The sequence below is a fragment of the Vigna radiata genome, chromosome 9 (assembly GCF_000741045.1).
Source record: "Vigna radiata var. radiata cultivar VC1973A chromosome 9, Vradiata_ver6, whole genome shotgun sequence".
NCBI lineage: Eukaryota > Viridiplantae > Streptophyta > Magnoliopsida > Fabales > Fabaceae > Vigna > Vigna radiata.
This window is the reverse complement of record NC_028359.1, coordinates 6483071-6499480: the sequence shown is the minus strand read 5'-3', so window position 1 is coordinate 6499480 and position 16410 is coordinate 6483071. Positions and strand designations below refer to the sequence as shown.

Genomic DNA, 16410 nt, shown 5'->3' with positions numbered 1-16410 from the left:
TTAGAATGTGTAACCCTAGTTTTTCCTTTTCTTCTTTTTATCTTCTTTATTTCTATCTTTATCTTATTTTATCTATTTTTAAAATACCAAACCCCACCAATTAATTTAAGAGTTGTGTAGACCACATCTCATTATGCATATTTATTTCTCTTTCTTTACTTTCTACACCCCCATAATTTAATTTCTACACCAATTAAATAAATGTAAAAAATCATTTTGTCCCTAAGCAAAAATACAATTAAAACAAAGGTTTCCTTTAACTTCCATTCTCCCTATAATTGAACCCATACTCATTTAATCCTACCTCATCCTTCTATTAACAAGTCAACACATCCCATTAATAATATCACATACACACAAACATCAATCACGCAATTATCGACATATTAATCATGTGTTACATTTTATTAATAATAACATTAAATAAATAACATACTTATGGTCTAACACAAATATTCACACACAACACCTTATTAAACATAACAACTCTTAAAAGAACATACTCAAGTCTTAACAAAACTTTATTTCTTAAACCCCTACTTTTCCCGGGTCTTACACCAAGGTGCTGAGCACTAGCTTCCCAGGACATAGGCAATATCTCGCTGTTTTCAGACACTTAGCGTCAGCTTTCTAGCGCTTGAGTGCTAACTCTTTATTTTGGGGCATTGAGCACCTGTTTCTTGGTGCCTGGACGCCGCTTCGTGCATTCATATGCTTATGTTTTAAGTGTTTTCCAATTAGTTTGTTGGTTGTTTATGGTCTTTTAAAGTATGATTAATGCTCTTATATGTTGATATATAATGAGAAAGTAAATGGATATATGTGCATGGTTTCAAAGGTTTACAAAGTTGTGAATGTGAGTTCCAGGGTGGAATTTTTTGTGTAATGTCAAGTATCATTAGTTTGAATGCAAGAAGCTCAGTTTTGAGGTTTATCCTAACAGTGTACTTAATCTTGGGTGCTTCCAGTATGATACAAGGCACGAAATAGACTAACCTTGTGAGTGTGGTAGGGTGAAACTCGTTGACAATGGCTTTGCATAGTAGAAGTCATCACAAGTGCACAACTCGCCATAGCTCGTCATTCATTCTAAGTCCAGACAGTCCATTCATAGTAGTGTCTTCCATTAAGTGTTTGGTGATTGTGTTGTGATATGTTTGTCTTATGTACAATGTTAAATGGTTATATATAAAAATATCATTAGTTGTTTGTAAACTAGCTTACCCTTGTTTTTGTTGTGCTTGTATGTTTTGTGGCTTTCTCTCTTTGTTATCTGGTGGGTATGAGTAAAGGGAGATGAAGTCTCTTTAGAGTAGGCTTTGGACGAAGGAGCTGGAGATACTTAGTTTGCTTAGACTAGCTCTTGTAGATAATTTTGGTTTAATTACTTTGTATAAAATTTTAAATTTATAGTTATTTTGGATGACTATAAATAATACTTTATAATCATTTCTTTAACTTATCTTTTATATTAAATATGTGATGAGTATTATATATTTTTTGCTATATTTTGAGATTTATTATTTTAAAAATTAAATATAATTGAATAAAAGATTATATATTCTTTTTAAAAGTTTAAAGAATTCAAAATTATGAATAAGAACGAATTTTAATTTTACATAAAAATTCAAAGATTAAAAACATATTTAACTCTAGTTACAATGACTCAAGTTATAAAAAATATTATTACCTATTTTTTTTTTATCATAGAAGATATTATAAGTATTTGAATATGAGATATAAAAGACATAAAACAATTGTTTCCATTGTTTTGTAAAAACTTTGATACAGTGACAAATTAAAATAATGTTGACGTAGGGTTTTATCCTTATATACTTATTTGGATTTTTTTGTTGGTTTTTAAAGGAGAGTTAATATTTATATATTAATGTATGTATTATGTACATGTGTGTGAACTTACTTGTATTTGGATTATCATATGTATATATGAATAAATATGTATGATTTTGAAATTGTATCTTTAGTATACATTTGTTTATGATATTGGAAATCATATATTTGTTTATTTGTTAAAGTTTGATTTGGAAGCACTTTAACATTAAAAATAGTTTTTAAATTATTAGGGTATGAATTGAGTGAATGTATTGAGGTTGATTTCTCTTTTTAAACTATATTTTCATTGATATTATTCATTATTAGTTTACGTTATTAAGAGATGTCTTTTTCTCGGTATGACTGTATCAGTTTAAATCCATAATTTATGATATATATATATATATATATATATATATATATATATATATATATAATACAACTTAATATATGTTTATATGTTATTTCATCGTATTGTCTAAGAAAAAAAACGTTATACATGTATGGATGAAATATGAAAGAATGGAATGTGAAAAAATATAATGAAAAGTGAAATAGTTCATATTAGGTGAAAATAAATAGTGAAAACATTGTAAAAAGTTAGAGTTGATTTTAAAAAATAAAATAAATAATAATTAATTTATATATATAATTACTATATTGATCTTGCATCGAAAAACAAGTAAAGTTTAAATATGAATATGTAAAATTGGACTTCACCTCAGTTAAAATTGAGTCAAACCTAATAAATTAAAATGATGTGTGAAAGAATGTATGGCAAAGGATAAAATTCCATCTCAGCATTTGAATATAGCGTTTAGTAAAAGGGAACTTCAACCAATTTAACTAGAATGTTAACATCATAAAACCACAAGAAAAATTCAAGTTAATATTCAAAATTCGTTTTATAATTTTTCGAATATTTAATTTTCAAAGAGAAAACCGTCACACGTGTGCTGCATGGAGCTATATAATATCATATATTAAACTTCAATCTATATTCATCATGTCGCATACATATTTAATATAAACTTTTGATAGAAATTATGGTATTTTCATATCATATCAATTAATAAAATAATATGACCATATGATAAATTTTTATTGGATGCTTTGCACATCATATTCATTAAATTCTTTTATTTGATCAGAACACATATTTATTATATTTAAAGAAAAACAATGTATATGCAATTATTTATATAAAAGAAAGTTAAAAATCATATTTTTTTTTACTAAAAGAACTATACAGAAATATACTATTTTTATGTTAGAATTAGAATTGTCAAAATGGATCATAACTCGCGGGACAATTCAACCCATCACAGGTTCGAGTCAGGTTGGTTTTGAAAAAATTGAATTTTGAATTTTGAGTCGGGTTGGGTTGAACCTGTGGTGGACTGGATTGGCCTACTAACCCATCTATCTAATTTTATTTTATAAAATTTTAATTTTATGAAAATATATTTATTTTTTTTTTCTTGAAAAAATTATTTAAGTTTCATATTTTCAAAATTAATTAAGTAAGCCAATGAGCCAACCCGTTGATCCACCAACCTGTGGTGGGTCGAGCAGGTTCAAATTTTTGTGATTCACTAATAAATGAGCTCAGTTAGGTTGAGTTACTAAGTAACCAATCCGTAGTGGACCGGGTTGGATCAGACTTGGTTACTCCGTTAGAGTACTCTAATTAATTTTCAATTTTTTATTAGAGGTTGATATTTTTTATTAAAATTAAAATTAATCTCAAATTTAAATTGATTAAAAAATTATAGTATATGGTTTATTTTTGAACTCCAATGAAGTTAAACTTAACTTAATTTCATTACCTTAATACATTCTTAAATCTCTTAAGACTGTGAAAAAGAATGATTCGAGTGAGCATATTCTGAAAACCCACCCTTCAACGTTTTGACTATGTGGCAGGTATGTTTGTCTTACTCTCACTCTCATATAATTCCTTTCGCTCTTTCCTTTTTCTTTCGCTCTGTTTCCTTTCATCTGTTTCTCTAATCTTCATTCACTTCTTCAATTCCATCTCCAACCAAATCCATCGAATGCTTTATTTTTCCTCCCAAAACAATTCTTCAGTTCACGCTTTGTGTAAACTGAATTTGTTGGATTTTACCAACTCTCCCAAACTGGGTACACTTGAAAACGGTTTATGAACTCTAATTCAGCATGAAGTTCACATTTTTAGTTTATTCATGTGCATCTTCAATTTAACTTAGATTTGTATGTAGCTTCCGTCTTTGTTCATCTATGAAGGCATAGTGATAGTCTCACTCAAGCTTTCAGTATTCATTTTAGGAATGATATGTAGAGTTGATTCTGTTGATCACTGCCTGATCAAACCCTAGTGGCATAGGTTTTAGTTTCTTGTTTGTTTTGAATGATTTTTATGTGAGGACTATTGTTTTGCCATGTAATGTTTGTGAATATCCATTAAATATAGCCATTGATGTCATTTGTATGAACTATCATATTTTTTAGGCGTATGAATTAATATTTTGCTGTGGAAGTTTTTGTAGATATGCATAAAACATAGGCATTGATGTCATTTTTGTGTGGGCTTCCTGTCATTGAGTGTGTTTATTGTCTGGCCTGTGCTCGTTGGGCATGGAAAAAATGTCTGTACAGTGCAGGCTATGAGAGTGAAAATTGGGGGCTGGCTACTGCACAAGAATTTGAGCCTGTTCCTCGGATCTGTCGGCTAATCTTAGCTGTCTACGAAGATGATATTCGTAACCCTCAATGGGCTCCCGAAGGAGGTTATGGCATTAATCCTGATTGGGTTATCTTACGGAAGGACTACGGCGATAACCAAGGCCGTGTTACACCATACATGATATACCTTGATCATGATCATGCTGAAATCATACTAGCTGTTAGTGGACTCAATTTAGCAAAGGAAAGTGATTATGTTGTTTTGCTTGATAATAAGCTGGGACAGGCTGAATTTCATGGTGGTTATGTTCATAATGGGTTATTGAAGGCAGCTGGATGGGTTTTTGATGCAGAATATGAGGTTCTTAGGAAGCTAGTGGCAGAAAATCCAACTTATATGTTAATATTTACAGGGCATTCTCTAGGGGCTGGGGTGGTGGCATTGTTGACAATGCTAGCAGTTCATAATCGAGACAAATTGGGTATACCGAGAAACAAGATAAGATGCTTTGCAATAGCTTCTCCTCGGTGTATGTCTCTCAACTTGGCTGTAAGATATGCAGATGTGATCAATTCTGTTGTACTCCAGGTTGGACTGTCTCCTTCTGATATGAACTTAGTACAACAACATGACTGATTTATTTATTGTAGTCTTGTTTAAAAGGACAAATTTTTTTGTTAATCTTTATCAAGATATCATATGCATGAAATCTACATATTCATTTAGGTTGTGAGTGAAGCCTCTGAATTCTTGTTTGTACACATTATTAAAGGGAGGATCTACTGAAAAAAACAAGATGATTTGACAACTCTTAAGTGTGTTAAGTGTGGTGGAAGTAAACATGCTTCTCTTAGTGATGTAGTAACATAAGGGTCTACCTGGATTTCTTTCTGGTGTTAAGTGTTGATGGATTTTATAATACATCTATATTTGCATGTCTAACAATTAGTAAGTGATTTTCCCTGAATTGGTGTTGCGAATTTATTTCATGTTTGGAAGATATATTTGTATAACTAGATCCTAGATAATTGATGAGCTTGTATTAATTGTTAGGATTGACATACTCTGTGAATTTGATATGCTGATTTCAAATGATTAAAGCAGTAACGATTTGCAGTGTTGAAATTTGAGAATGAATACTCATACAATTTGTTAAGCAGAATTTGTTTGTGAGAGAAAAAAGAAAATTGTGCATCCAGAAAAATATAGTGATCGATGATAAAATGCTTTGAGAAATTTCATCAATTAGATGAATGTGTGCTCCACAGAATTAATATAATAATTGTTTTTCTGATGGGGATGTTTATTCAATTATTATTTTTATTTATCAATTTATTAGTTCTATGCACTAATTTTCTATGCTTTACTTTGACAAACCAGGATGATTTTTTACCTCGGACGACTGCTGCTTTGGAAGATGTCTTCAAATCACTTTTATGGTAAAAAAACTTCATATTTTCCTCCATCCCCTTCCTCCTTACGTTGTGTTAGGATAGAGAATTTCACAAGTTCAAGGAAATTAAAATACATTGAATTTGAATTAATTTTAGTTCAAATTTCTTCATTTTTCAAATGTTTTGGTTGAATAAAACAATTCAAATTTGTTGAATTTTTATTTTTGTTTGATTAGAGTATTTTAATTATCACCAAATACAAAATTTTATTCAAATGTTTTTTTGTCAATGTTGGTCACAAATGTGACATTGGTCAAAGCTATCTTTTTGCTCTCGTTGGTTGAAGTTATTTTTTGACCAACTTTTTGATTGCTATTGGTTGAAAATAGTCCTACTTAAGATTGACCAAAAGTTTCCTCAATCTACAGAAGAAAAAATTCTGACCGATTTTGGGCAATAAATAACAGTAGTGTCATTGATAGGAAAACAACTCTTGTTGACATCGATCAAATAATAATACCAATAAACATCAACTAAAAAAAACTAGTTGACATCAACTGAAAAAAGCCTCCCCAATGTTGGCCCAGAAAATACTGACCAATGTTGATTGAGAACTAAATTTGGCTTGAGTCATTGGAAAAGTAATCCTAACAATGTCAACTAAAAATACCCCATCAATTGAAAAACTTTAACTTACATTGGCAAAAAGATAATTTTCTTGGTTAATGTCAACTGAGAGATGTTGATAAACAACTATGATATCCACTGAAAATAACTCCAATTAGTGTGACGAGAAAATGAATGGACGGGCCATTTTTATATTTAGTTTGGGAATGAATATTAACTCACATTCAAGAAAAAGATAAGAAGGGTAGTGATAAGTCTTAAGGTTGATTGTTGCAAATTAGTCTTATAAGATCCATACTTGGGTTTTTATTACTCATAGCTTTATAAAGTTCTCACAAAGAAGAAACCTAATTTTCTTTCACAATTGATACATCTCCCATTACATTACAACACATGTTTTTATAGGCTAAATTACGTGTCACTCTTGACAACCATAATAAGGTCGGCTAAATTTCACCTTAATTTCCACTAAGTAGTCTATTGTTCATCATCAATTAAGTCCCACTAGTGTTGTCTTTAGTTCCCACTATATGCGTCACTATTTCCTACCATGAGAAAATGATGCTTTACCTTCTCTCGTGATTTTCAGTCTTCCATTGTGACAATTAAGCCTAATTAAAAACTATAATAAAAATTACAAAGAAAACTTAATTATGTTTACCTCCTCTAGATTTTATCAAAACATCAGTGAAAAAAATTGTTTGACATTTGTCAAAAGACATTGTTAATGTGGACCAAGAAAATCCTAGTTAACATCGTCTAAGAAATAACATTAGCTTACATTGGTGAAAAACAACTTTGGCAATGTCATCTGAAAAATGATCCCGATCAACATCTGCCTTAAAGAAACCCACTTGACATTTGTCACAAAATCGAGGTCGAGTTGAGGATGCATTGAGTGAGGCTGAGTGAACGACATTCTAGTTGAGGATAAACTGACTATGCCCCAACCTCAAATGGGGTCGAGTTTGTTAGAATTATAGGACTGAGATCAAGAGGGGAGTGTGAATTGAACTATCACCAATTTTTGAAGAGAAAGATCAATTGCTTTATCAAATTTATTGAACAAGAAAGCAGCAGACAAAAATTAATGTATAAAGATGATTGATTGCAAAAGAACAAGAAAATTTACAATTATCAAGTGTAGAAGATAGAGAGAGAAAAGAAAAACCAGATGTATGCTTATTCACACAATAATCGTAGCTACAGCCAATTGTTCAGACACTCCAGCCAAACTTATCCTCTAAACTTTTTAGTTTTGCAAGCACTTTAAAAACAAGAAAGAAACCCCAAGAACTGTTGTCTTGAACTCTACAAGACTTTATAGTTCATCCTCTTGTGACACCCTATCACAAGAACAACTTGGAAATCCTATCCAAGTTCGCACCCTTACCAGAAAAACAATTCAATTTCAACTAAAAAAGTTTAAGCACAGAAAAAAAGCTACAAAGTCAGCTGATCACTCAAATGTTCTTCTGGTGCCAAGGTATTTATCACAAAATTCAAGCAAGATGTCTCCAAGAAGAATTGTATTACTCGAGTCTCGGTCTCTCTTAGTAGACAAAGTGTTTTCAGAAAGAATGCAGTTGATTTTGTGTAATTTGATTTTGAAATGAGGGAGATATAAAGATTTCAGAACCTGATTGTTTTAATCGATTAAAACACAGCTTAGAAGCCTCTCGGCAATTAAACAAGAATGGGTTTGAAATGACTTGAGAAGTAAGCACTTTTAATTGATTATGATAGGAGGTTATTAGTATATGAGAGGAGAAGGAAACGTTAGTCTCTAACTGTTTCTGGCAGTTAGAAGGGGAGAGGGTAGTTCTCTAACTGTTGCTGGCAGTTAGACAGGGAGCGGAGTTAGGCTGTATAAATAGAAGAGTGTTAGTTGTAGAAGGGATCTTTGGAACGTTTGGTGTATTCTGAACAGGATTGTATTTCCAGTTGGGGGGAGGTTAGGCTCCTCATCATTGCTACTACTCTTGTATTCTTCTACTACCTAATAATACATCGAGATTATTCAGAATTCTGGTGCTTTTCTGGGTTGAGTGAGTGAGTCTTGATTAGTTTTCTTGATTGGAAACCTAACAGATTACAACACTGCCAAATGTTCAACTTTGGGTTTTAAGCGAGTTTAATAGATTAATTCATAATTTCCATTTATTGAAATGCTCTTCAAAGCTGATCGAATAAATCTAAGAACATTTTAATAGATTAAAAACTCATTTTAATCTATTAAGACTTAACTGCAAACCACAAAGGGCTCCATACTCCTTTTAAAAGCTTTCTCACTTGAAATATGAACAAATCAAGGCACAAAAAGAACTTACAACAAAATTTAAGCTAGAAACAATTATGTGAGACACACTACAGCCATCCTTGACTTGAGATCTTCATCACTCCAAAATCTTCACTCCTTCTGTCCTTGCATGTCTTGATCAGCTAACAATATTGGTTGGAATCATCAAATACATTGCATGTAGCACACATATCATCACAGTTGAGGTGGAAGTATGAAGAGAATAGACACAAATGTGAGACAGGAGATAATATTAAGAAATTCAAATTTTTAAATTTTATGTTGAATTTAAAATTCTAAAATTTTTAGTTAAATTACTCATAAATTTCTAGAATTTCTATTTCTTTTAAATTTCTTTACCAAGACAACATATTTTCTCATTGAGTATTTCAAATTCTCTAAAAAGTTAATTAACCTTCTAAAAATCTCCATCCAAGCACACTTCTAGGGTATTTAGATTGTCCTGATGTTTATTTAAGACATCAAAGACTAATTTCATGAAGCCAGCAGGGCTAACAGTTTGGAGGGATTCGAATGTGCTTTCAGTTGGGGAATAATTGAAAGTTAAAATTATTTATTCAAATCAGAGAATCAAACACCTGGTCTCCTACTTTTTTCGGTTTCCATTATTATCAAGTTTGATAGAGGAAGAATCTTTTCGTAGGATAATTAGGGGAATACCTTTTTGTGAGAGACACAAAACCATTCTTTGCCTACACCTTATGGCTTAAATTCATGGGAAAAGTTGAGATGGTTTCAAAACCAAGGATGCATAATCAAACTGAATTTCAGCACAGGATGTGTGGGGCCTAAGCTTCATCTGTGCTTCAAGCTGAAAGGCTTATGTGTATAAGGGGGACATGTTAGAGACAGAACTCATACTTGAACTTAAATCTGGCTGGTTTAAGCTCTTTAGAAGTTAGTCCTTAACATGTTGAAACCTCTACTAGTAACTACCTGCTTTTTCAAGATTTTCACTTGTTGGCTATCTTTAAGTTACCTATTGATCATCAGCTTAAGACTTCTCTTGGAGGAAAAACAGTTTTTTCTTCCCGAATTTGTGTCTGATTCCAACTTGGGATATTTATTTTCTCCATGAATTCTCTGCTCCTGTAATGTATTTATTTAGAGCTTTTGGGACTTGTTGTAAGAAGCATATGATATAATAAATTCATAATACTGACCAGAACAGTATAAGTTTTTCAACTTTTCATGCATATGCATTGGATTAGTACAGTGAAGCTCTGGCTGTTAAAATGGATTACAGTGAATGTTATCCGTTCTTGGCAGTTGGCCCTGTTTATTGTGTATAATGTGCTTAAAGGATACCTGCACATTGGAGGAGAAGAAGCTCAGAGATCCAAGGCGTCTATATGCACCTGGTCGGCTCTATCACATTGTGGAGCGAAAACCATTTAGGTAAAGTATGATACTCTTAAATTTTACTTAACATTTATTTATCTCATAGCTGTGGCATCTTATTGAGCTCCCTCTAATTAAAGGAAGACTTCTCACTGGCCTTACTATGGTCACTATGCAAAGTAAAATCATGCATTTTCATTTTGAACATTATCCAACATAGTAGTGAGTGAACTAATTTTGGAGGAATATAGTGATTGTAGTCAAGGAATTGATTTTATCCTTTAAATTCTATTGAGGCATATTGTAATTGGAAAAAAAGAAAAACTGAATAACATTCTTTCTTTATTATTCTTTAAGAAAGATACAAGAGTTTATATATCGTAAAATAAAAACTAAACAGACTATATATGCATAATTGAATGCCTTATTAATAAGGCATTGAGTTAACACAGTCCATATGCATGGGGTTTTCCCTGAAAAGTTTTTCACAGCTGCAAGTAAATTTACCTTATTTTTATTTTGTTCTCCAATAAACCATATGACTTTTATGCAAATTGGTATTAAAATATTATGAACTACCAGTAAGTGTCAAGCCCTAGAAGTTTATAAGGACCTACTCCAATAGAATGCCAGCTCAAACATGAAGAAGCTAGAACATTGGATATAGTAATGCATGTGTTGCCTCTGATTGAGTTGAGAAGCAGGCCTTTATGTATTAAACCTTCTCTCATCCTACTTTCCCTTTCATTTTTTCTCATTCCTATAGAGTTGGACATAATATAATACAAATGTATATTGCTAAGGTATTCACAACATTCTACAAAATTTACAAAATCTTGTAAATACAAAATCTAGCAACTGTGTAAGGTTGTTCATGTGTGTAAGACAACAAAAGTTGCACTTTGTAATTTTCGTCGAGAGATAAATTTTCAATAGAATGTTGTAAATGTATTGTCAGTACTCAAGATTCAATACAGGTATTCTGTGTGCACATGTGTGTGTGCCCGCTCATGCTAATATCTCATGTTTCTAGAATATGATTTATTGCATTTGACTTCTGAGTCTTCCGAAGTATGACTCATGGTTTCATATCTACATTTACGTTTAAAAGGTTCTTTTAATCTACTTTTATGTATTCTTAAAGGATAAAGTGATCAAATTAGAAGAGCAGAATGTTATTTGTATGCAGTAATAATTAGGATTATAGTCTCTTCTGGTTGCAGGATGGGAAGATTTCCACCTGTTGTTAGGACAGCAGTACCTGTTGATGGGAGGTTTGAGCATTTAGTTCTTTCTTGCAATGCAACTTCTGATCATGCCATCATTTGGATAGAGAGAGAATCCCGACGGGCACTCAGTGTAAGCAATAAGATTTTTTCAATAATAACAGAGTTGTCTACCAAAACAGTATATATAAAGTCCGTAGTTGTCTGCGACTTGTGCTTTAATAATTTTCCAAAACCTGGCTTATATTCAATGATTCATCATAGCAGTGCAACTTTTTCTTAAAAGGTGATTCCTGTCCTACTTGTGCTGTTAAGCACTCATGAAATTGGGTGAGTTTGTTTGTGCTTTTTTATTTAAAAAGATTTTTAATAAAATAAGCAAATTTTTGCTTCGTTTTTTTTTTGTTTCTCTAATCTGATGTTTTAAAACAAGTAGTCTTTTTTAAGAGGCAAATATTTTCTTAAATAAGTGATTTTTTAAAAAAAAAAAAAATCTCATTTTGAAACACTTATTTATATTTAACCGAACTGGCCCATTGTTAGAGTTTAACCCCACTTTCTTCTTTCCTATACGTCCCTTTGTACTAGAGTTTAAATCCCATAGTTTTTTATTTATTACCTTTTCCTATAACCCCACATGACCCCACATGATGTATCATGGTGTTCACCACCTCTAAAGACTAGTAAAAGTACCAATATTCTGTATATCAAACTTAACTACCCACTCTTGGACAGTTGGACTAACTTATTTACCCAATCCAGTCATAGATATATGTTGTTTAATCAAAGGAGTGGATATTATTGCATCACCTTACAGGCTGCAATCCAAACCAGGTTAACAACCTGTAACAGTCATGTGCAGTATTCTTAATACAATTAAAAAATACAGAAATGGGGGATCAAACCAAAACCCACTAAGAAAATATCTAATGTGGGAGACCAAATCTACAAAAATTAGAGACAATAGAAGGAGGTACTCCATCCCACCCGGTAAAAGCTAAAATTCTAAGACCATAAACAGCTAAACTATCCCCAAACCTATTTTCCCTCCCTATAAGTGTGTGAAAATCTGAACTGTATACCATTTAATAGAATCCAAAACATTACCATCTATTCCTTAATTTCCTAGAAACTAAACTATCAGACAAAGCTTTCACAGTAAGCAAGGAATCCATCTCCAACCACAGTGCTCTCCAACCTTTTGGAATAGCGATATCAATAGCCTGAATAGCACCCAGGAGTTCAGCTTCAGAAACTGAATTTTCATTTATAAATTTTGCGAAAAACCCATGATCTCAGCTCTTGAAGCCTAAAATCCCACCCTCCCACCTGCACACCCACACCCACCCACCTATAGAGCATGAAAAGAAACCATTCAGCCTGCAATTGATTGACACAGATAATTTAGCAAAATTTAAAATTAAAAGAATCCAATTACAAAAAATGTAATGGAAATGGAAACCATAGGCTTTTAGAACAACTATTACGATGTTCCAATCAATGGTGTCAAAAGCTTTTGTAATATTAATCTTGAGAGCAATGTTTCCAGAAGAGCACTTCCTGTCCATAAATTTATGGACTCTGAAACTGTGCCTATGCAGTCAGTGATACTTCTTCCAGGAACGGATCTTTTTGCTAGGGAGAGATGAGGTTCCCTTTAACCAAAGCTAATCTATCAGAAAGAATATTAGAAATAATCTTATATTTGAAATTAGCCAAAGCTATTGGTCTTAAAATTCCAATTACATTTGCACAGGGTTCTTTAGGTATTAGGATAATTTGGTTGGAATTATAATTAATAAGAATTCATCAATTCCTGAAAACCTGCAAAACAGAACTTAGAGCATTACAGTTTTTCTATTGTGAGTTATGTGTCTAATCACGCATGTAAATCCTTTATTTATAATAATTTAAAGTATCATATTGTATAATACCCAAAAAAATTTGTAAAATGCACCGGAAAAACCATCTGAACCAGGAGCAGTGTCAGATGAGGGATTGAAGACAATTTTGTTTTACTTCCAGCAGCTAGGTTGTTGAACAAGAGAACAACTTCAACATCAGTTAAAAGCCTGGGTATGACATTAGTGATACTATAATCATCAGAACGCCTGTGAGAAACAATAAGAAATTTCTGAAAATGTTTGACAACATGTCATTTTTTTTAAAGCATAGTATTATTGTGCTTTAAAAAGCATATATTGTTCGTAGTAGCTCTAATAGTGGCCTTGCAGTGAAAGTATTTGGTGTTCCCATCTCCTTCAGCAAGCAATTTTGTTCTTGATTTTCCCTCCAAAACTCCCCTTGATTAAGTTGTGTGTAAATTAATGATAGATTTTTCTCCTGTTGAATAAGATCCTCATCATAATTTATTTTTCTCAATTTTGGTTGGAATCTGCTGGAGCTTTGTGGATGCTTCTTCAACTTTATTGTGTACATTGTCAAAAACATTCCTATTCCAAATTTTAATTCTAGTCTTAACTTCCTTGAGCTTTTGATGAGAATGGACATAAGAAAACCAGTGCATATTATATTCCAGGCTTCTTCAATCACTCTTCTGCAATCAGGATGTTGTATTCACATAGAAAGGAACTTAAAGGATGACAAATGAAAACCTTCCTTACTGAAAGTTTTAAATAAGATAGGATGATGATCAGAACTTGTTAGGATAAGCAGACAACATGCAAAAAGTTTTAAATAAGATAGGATGATGATCAGAACGTGTTAGGATAAGCAGACATGTAACCTCTTTTACCTGCGGATTGACGCCTGAATGTAGTATTAAAGAAATAAGGGTGACAAATAATATTGATATATGCCGTCCTTGCTCTTTTGATATTACATTCAGGCTTCAAAGCACTGACTCTGTCTTATTGATCATTGTACTCAAGCCATGTACATCAACGCATAATTTGTCACGAGTGATCCATGTATGAGGTTTCAACAAGCCTTACATCAATTATTTAAAGCCTATCACAACCTCCTACTTTACCTGAGCTTGGTATGAATTGTGGGATGGAATTAAAAATACTAATTTTATTTATAACTTTTTATTCCTTTCAAACCCTGTTGCTTAATTTGACTTTGATTTCCAATTTAAATTTTTAATTTTGATAAACTATATTAAATTGAAGATATTTTTCTTTTATTAGATAAATTGAATTTTATTATTATTATTATTATCTTATTCTAGTTAATTTTAATTTGATTTTAAACATTATATATATATATATATATATATATATATATATATATATATATAATATTAAAAGAGATTAATTGTTTTATTGGAATCCTTTATCTCTATGATTTATTCCTTTATTTTAAAAAATTTATCTATTTAATTTTTCCTGTCTAATAAAATTGAATATTCAATATTAACAATGTAACCACTTAATCCCATATCTTTAATTTGGTTTTATTTATAAATTTTGCATTAATCAAAAAGTTTCCATACACTTAATCCCATATCTATTTATAATTGTTTATGGTAGATATATTATATCTTAGATATATCTCTTATTTTTATTTTTAGTTAGTTTGTTATTATTTTTATTTGTATTTTGAGTTTAACTCATTTTTTTTTATTATAAATTTAGTATCTTATGTGTATATTTAAAATAAGAAAAATTATTTTCATAAGTAGTTTTTATTTCTTAACAGTTTACTTTCACTTGTAGAGATATTATGATGCTGCCAACGTTTTCTACTAGCGTTCTTATGATACCATATGCATTCTAATGTATTGACAAATAGCAATTCATTAAGAAATTTTAGAAAACCACATTGTAAATGTTTCAGTGCAGTCATTCTTGAAGTATCACATCTTTATTAGTAAGCATTTTTCCTTTTGTTAGTGTGGGTAAGTGTGTTTCTTTCTACAGATACTGGTGACTGTATTCTGTAGATATTTGTTAGTTGATCTCTTTTTAAACTAACTGGGTATTCAGAGAGATAATTTTTTTATCAGATTTTGGAAAGAAAAACATAGTCCATTATTTTCCTAGAATTAATCCCATGTGAACTTTAAACTAAGCCTTTTGCTGATGTTGTTGTTATCTGATATATGATATTTTCTGTGATCTCATGTGCATTCTCATCTATCCATACTAAAATGGTATGTCTTTCATATAATCCATTGTATTTCTTGCATCAGTTAATGCGAGACAAAGACGAGCATATGGAGATTCCAGCAAAGCAGAAAATGGAGAGACATGAATCCATAGCTCGAGAACACAGTGAAGAGTACCATGCAGCCCTTCAGAGAGCAGTTGCTTTGGATATTCCACAGGCATACTCCCCTTCATCATATGGAACATTTCATGAAACTGATGTTGGAGAGGATTCTGGAAGATCAAGTGAAGGTTCTTCCTTGTTTCATAAGAAACGAACACAAAGTTGGAATGAATTTGTTGGACGATTGTTTGATGTGGATGATTCAGGTCATATGGTGTTCAAAAAGACACCTCCATGAATTATTTCTCCCTACCTAAGCTTAATAAAGCACTATTTGTTTCTTCTTTGGTTCATATCTGTGATTATTTCTTCCTCAATCTCAGCAATACCAGTTTATGCTTTTCTTAAGTTTTGGATTAGTCAATTTGAAATATAAAACCTTCATTATAAATTAATCTTTTTGAAAACCTATTTTTAAATTTTGGATTAACAGGTATGAAGGTTTCACTTTTCATATTACTTTTCCTTAAAAAAAGAGGATGTAAGATTATTCAATAATGGTATCATCACAAAAACATTTTCAATTAGTCTTTCTAAGAAAGAAAATTAATAAGGAAATAATAAATGAATTTTTTATCAGCCAGTTATAATTTATAAAAAAAGATTGTTTTATTTTCTTTTTCCTTTTAGAAAGTGTTTATGAAAAAAAAAAGTATCTAAATGAATTATAACTTTATTCCAAAAATGAAGAGAGTGAATCAAAACAATTATCATTACATACTCTAATTAAATATATTAAAAACTATGAGTTACACTCCTTAATTA

At 31.2% G+C, this 16410-nt stretch overlaps 1 protein-coding gene across 3 annotated transcripts; it reads left to right on the top strand.

The window, feature by feature from the left end:
* The first annotated feature begins 3688 nt into the window (after positions 1 to 3688).
* Positions 3689 to 15938, top strand: LOC106774229. 3 transcript variants are annotated; one of them, XM_022786049.1, is made up of 6 exons: positions 3689 to 3759; positions 4365 to 5089; positions 5882 to 5940; positions 10112 to 10240; positions 11407 to 11542; positions 15566 to 15938. In XM_022786049.1, the coding sequence occupies exons 2-6, from the start codon at positions 4388 to 4390 to the stop codon at positions 15881 to 15883; spliced, it is 1344 nt and encodes a 447-aa protein (XP_022641770.1). In that variant the 5' UTR covers positions 3689 to 3759; positions 4365 to 4387; the 3' UTR covers positions 15884 to 15938. The 3 variants fall into 3 exon arrangements, with proteins under 3 accessions (XP_022641770.1, XP_022641769.1, XP_022641771.1); XM_022786048.1 differs by lacking the exon at positions 3689 to 3759 and adding an exon at positions 3766 to 3978; XM_022786050.1 differs by lacking the exon at positions 3689 to 3759 and having other exon boundaries at positions 3766 to 5089; positions 10146 to 10240; positions 11391 to 11542.
* Positions 15939 to 16410: the final 472 nt, after the last annotated feature.

Coding starts and splice junctions, on each gene's coding strand:
- LOC106774229 (XM_022786049.1), top strand. CDS start 4,388: ATGTCATTTTTGTGTGGGCTTCCTGTCATTGAGTGTGTTTATTGTCTG. Junction 10,241..11,406: donor GTGGAGCGAAAACCATTTAG/GTAAAGTATGAT, acceptor TTCTGGTTGCAG/GATGGGAAGATTTCCACCTG. Junction 11,543..15,565: donor AATCCCGACGGGCACTCAGT/GTAAGCAATAAG, acceptor TTCTTGCATCAG/TTAATGCGAGACAAAGACGA.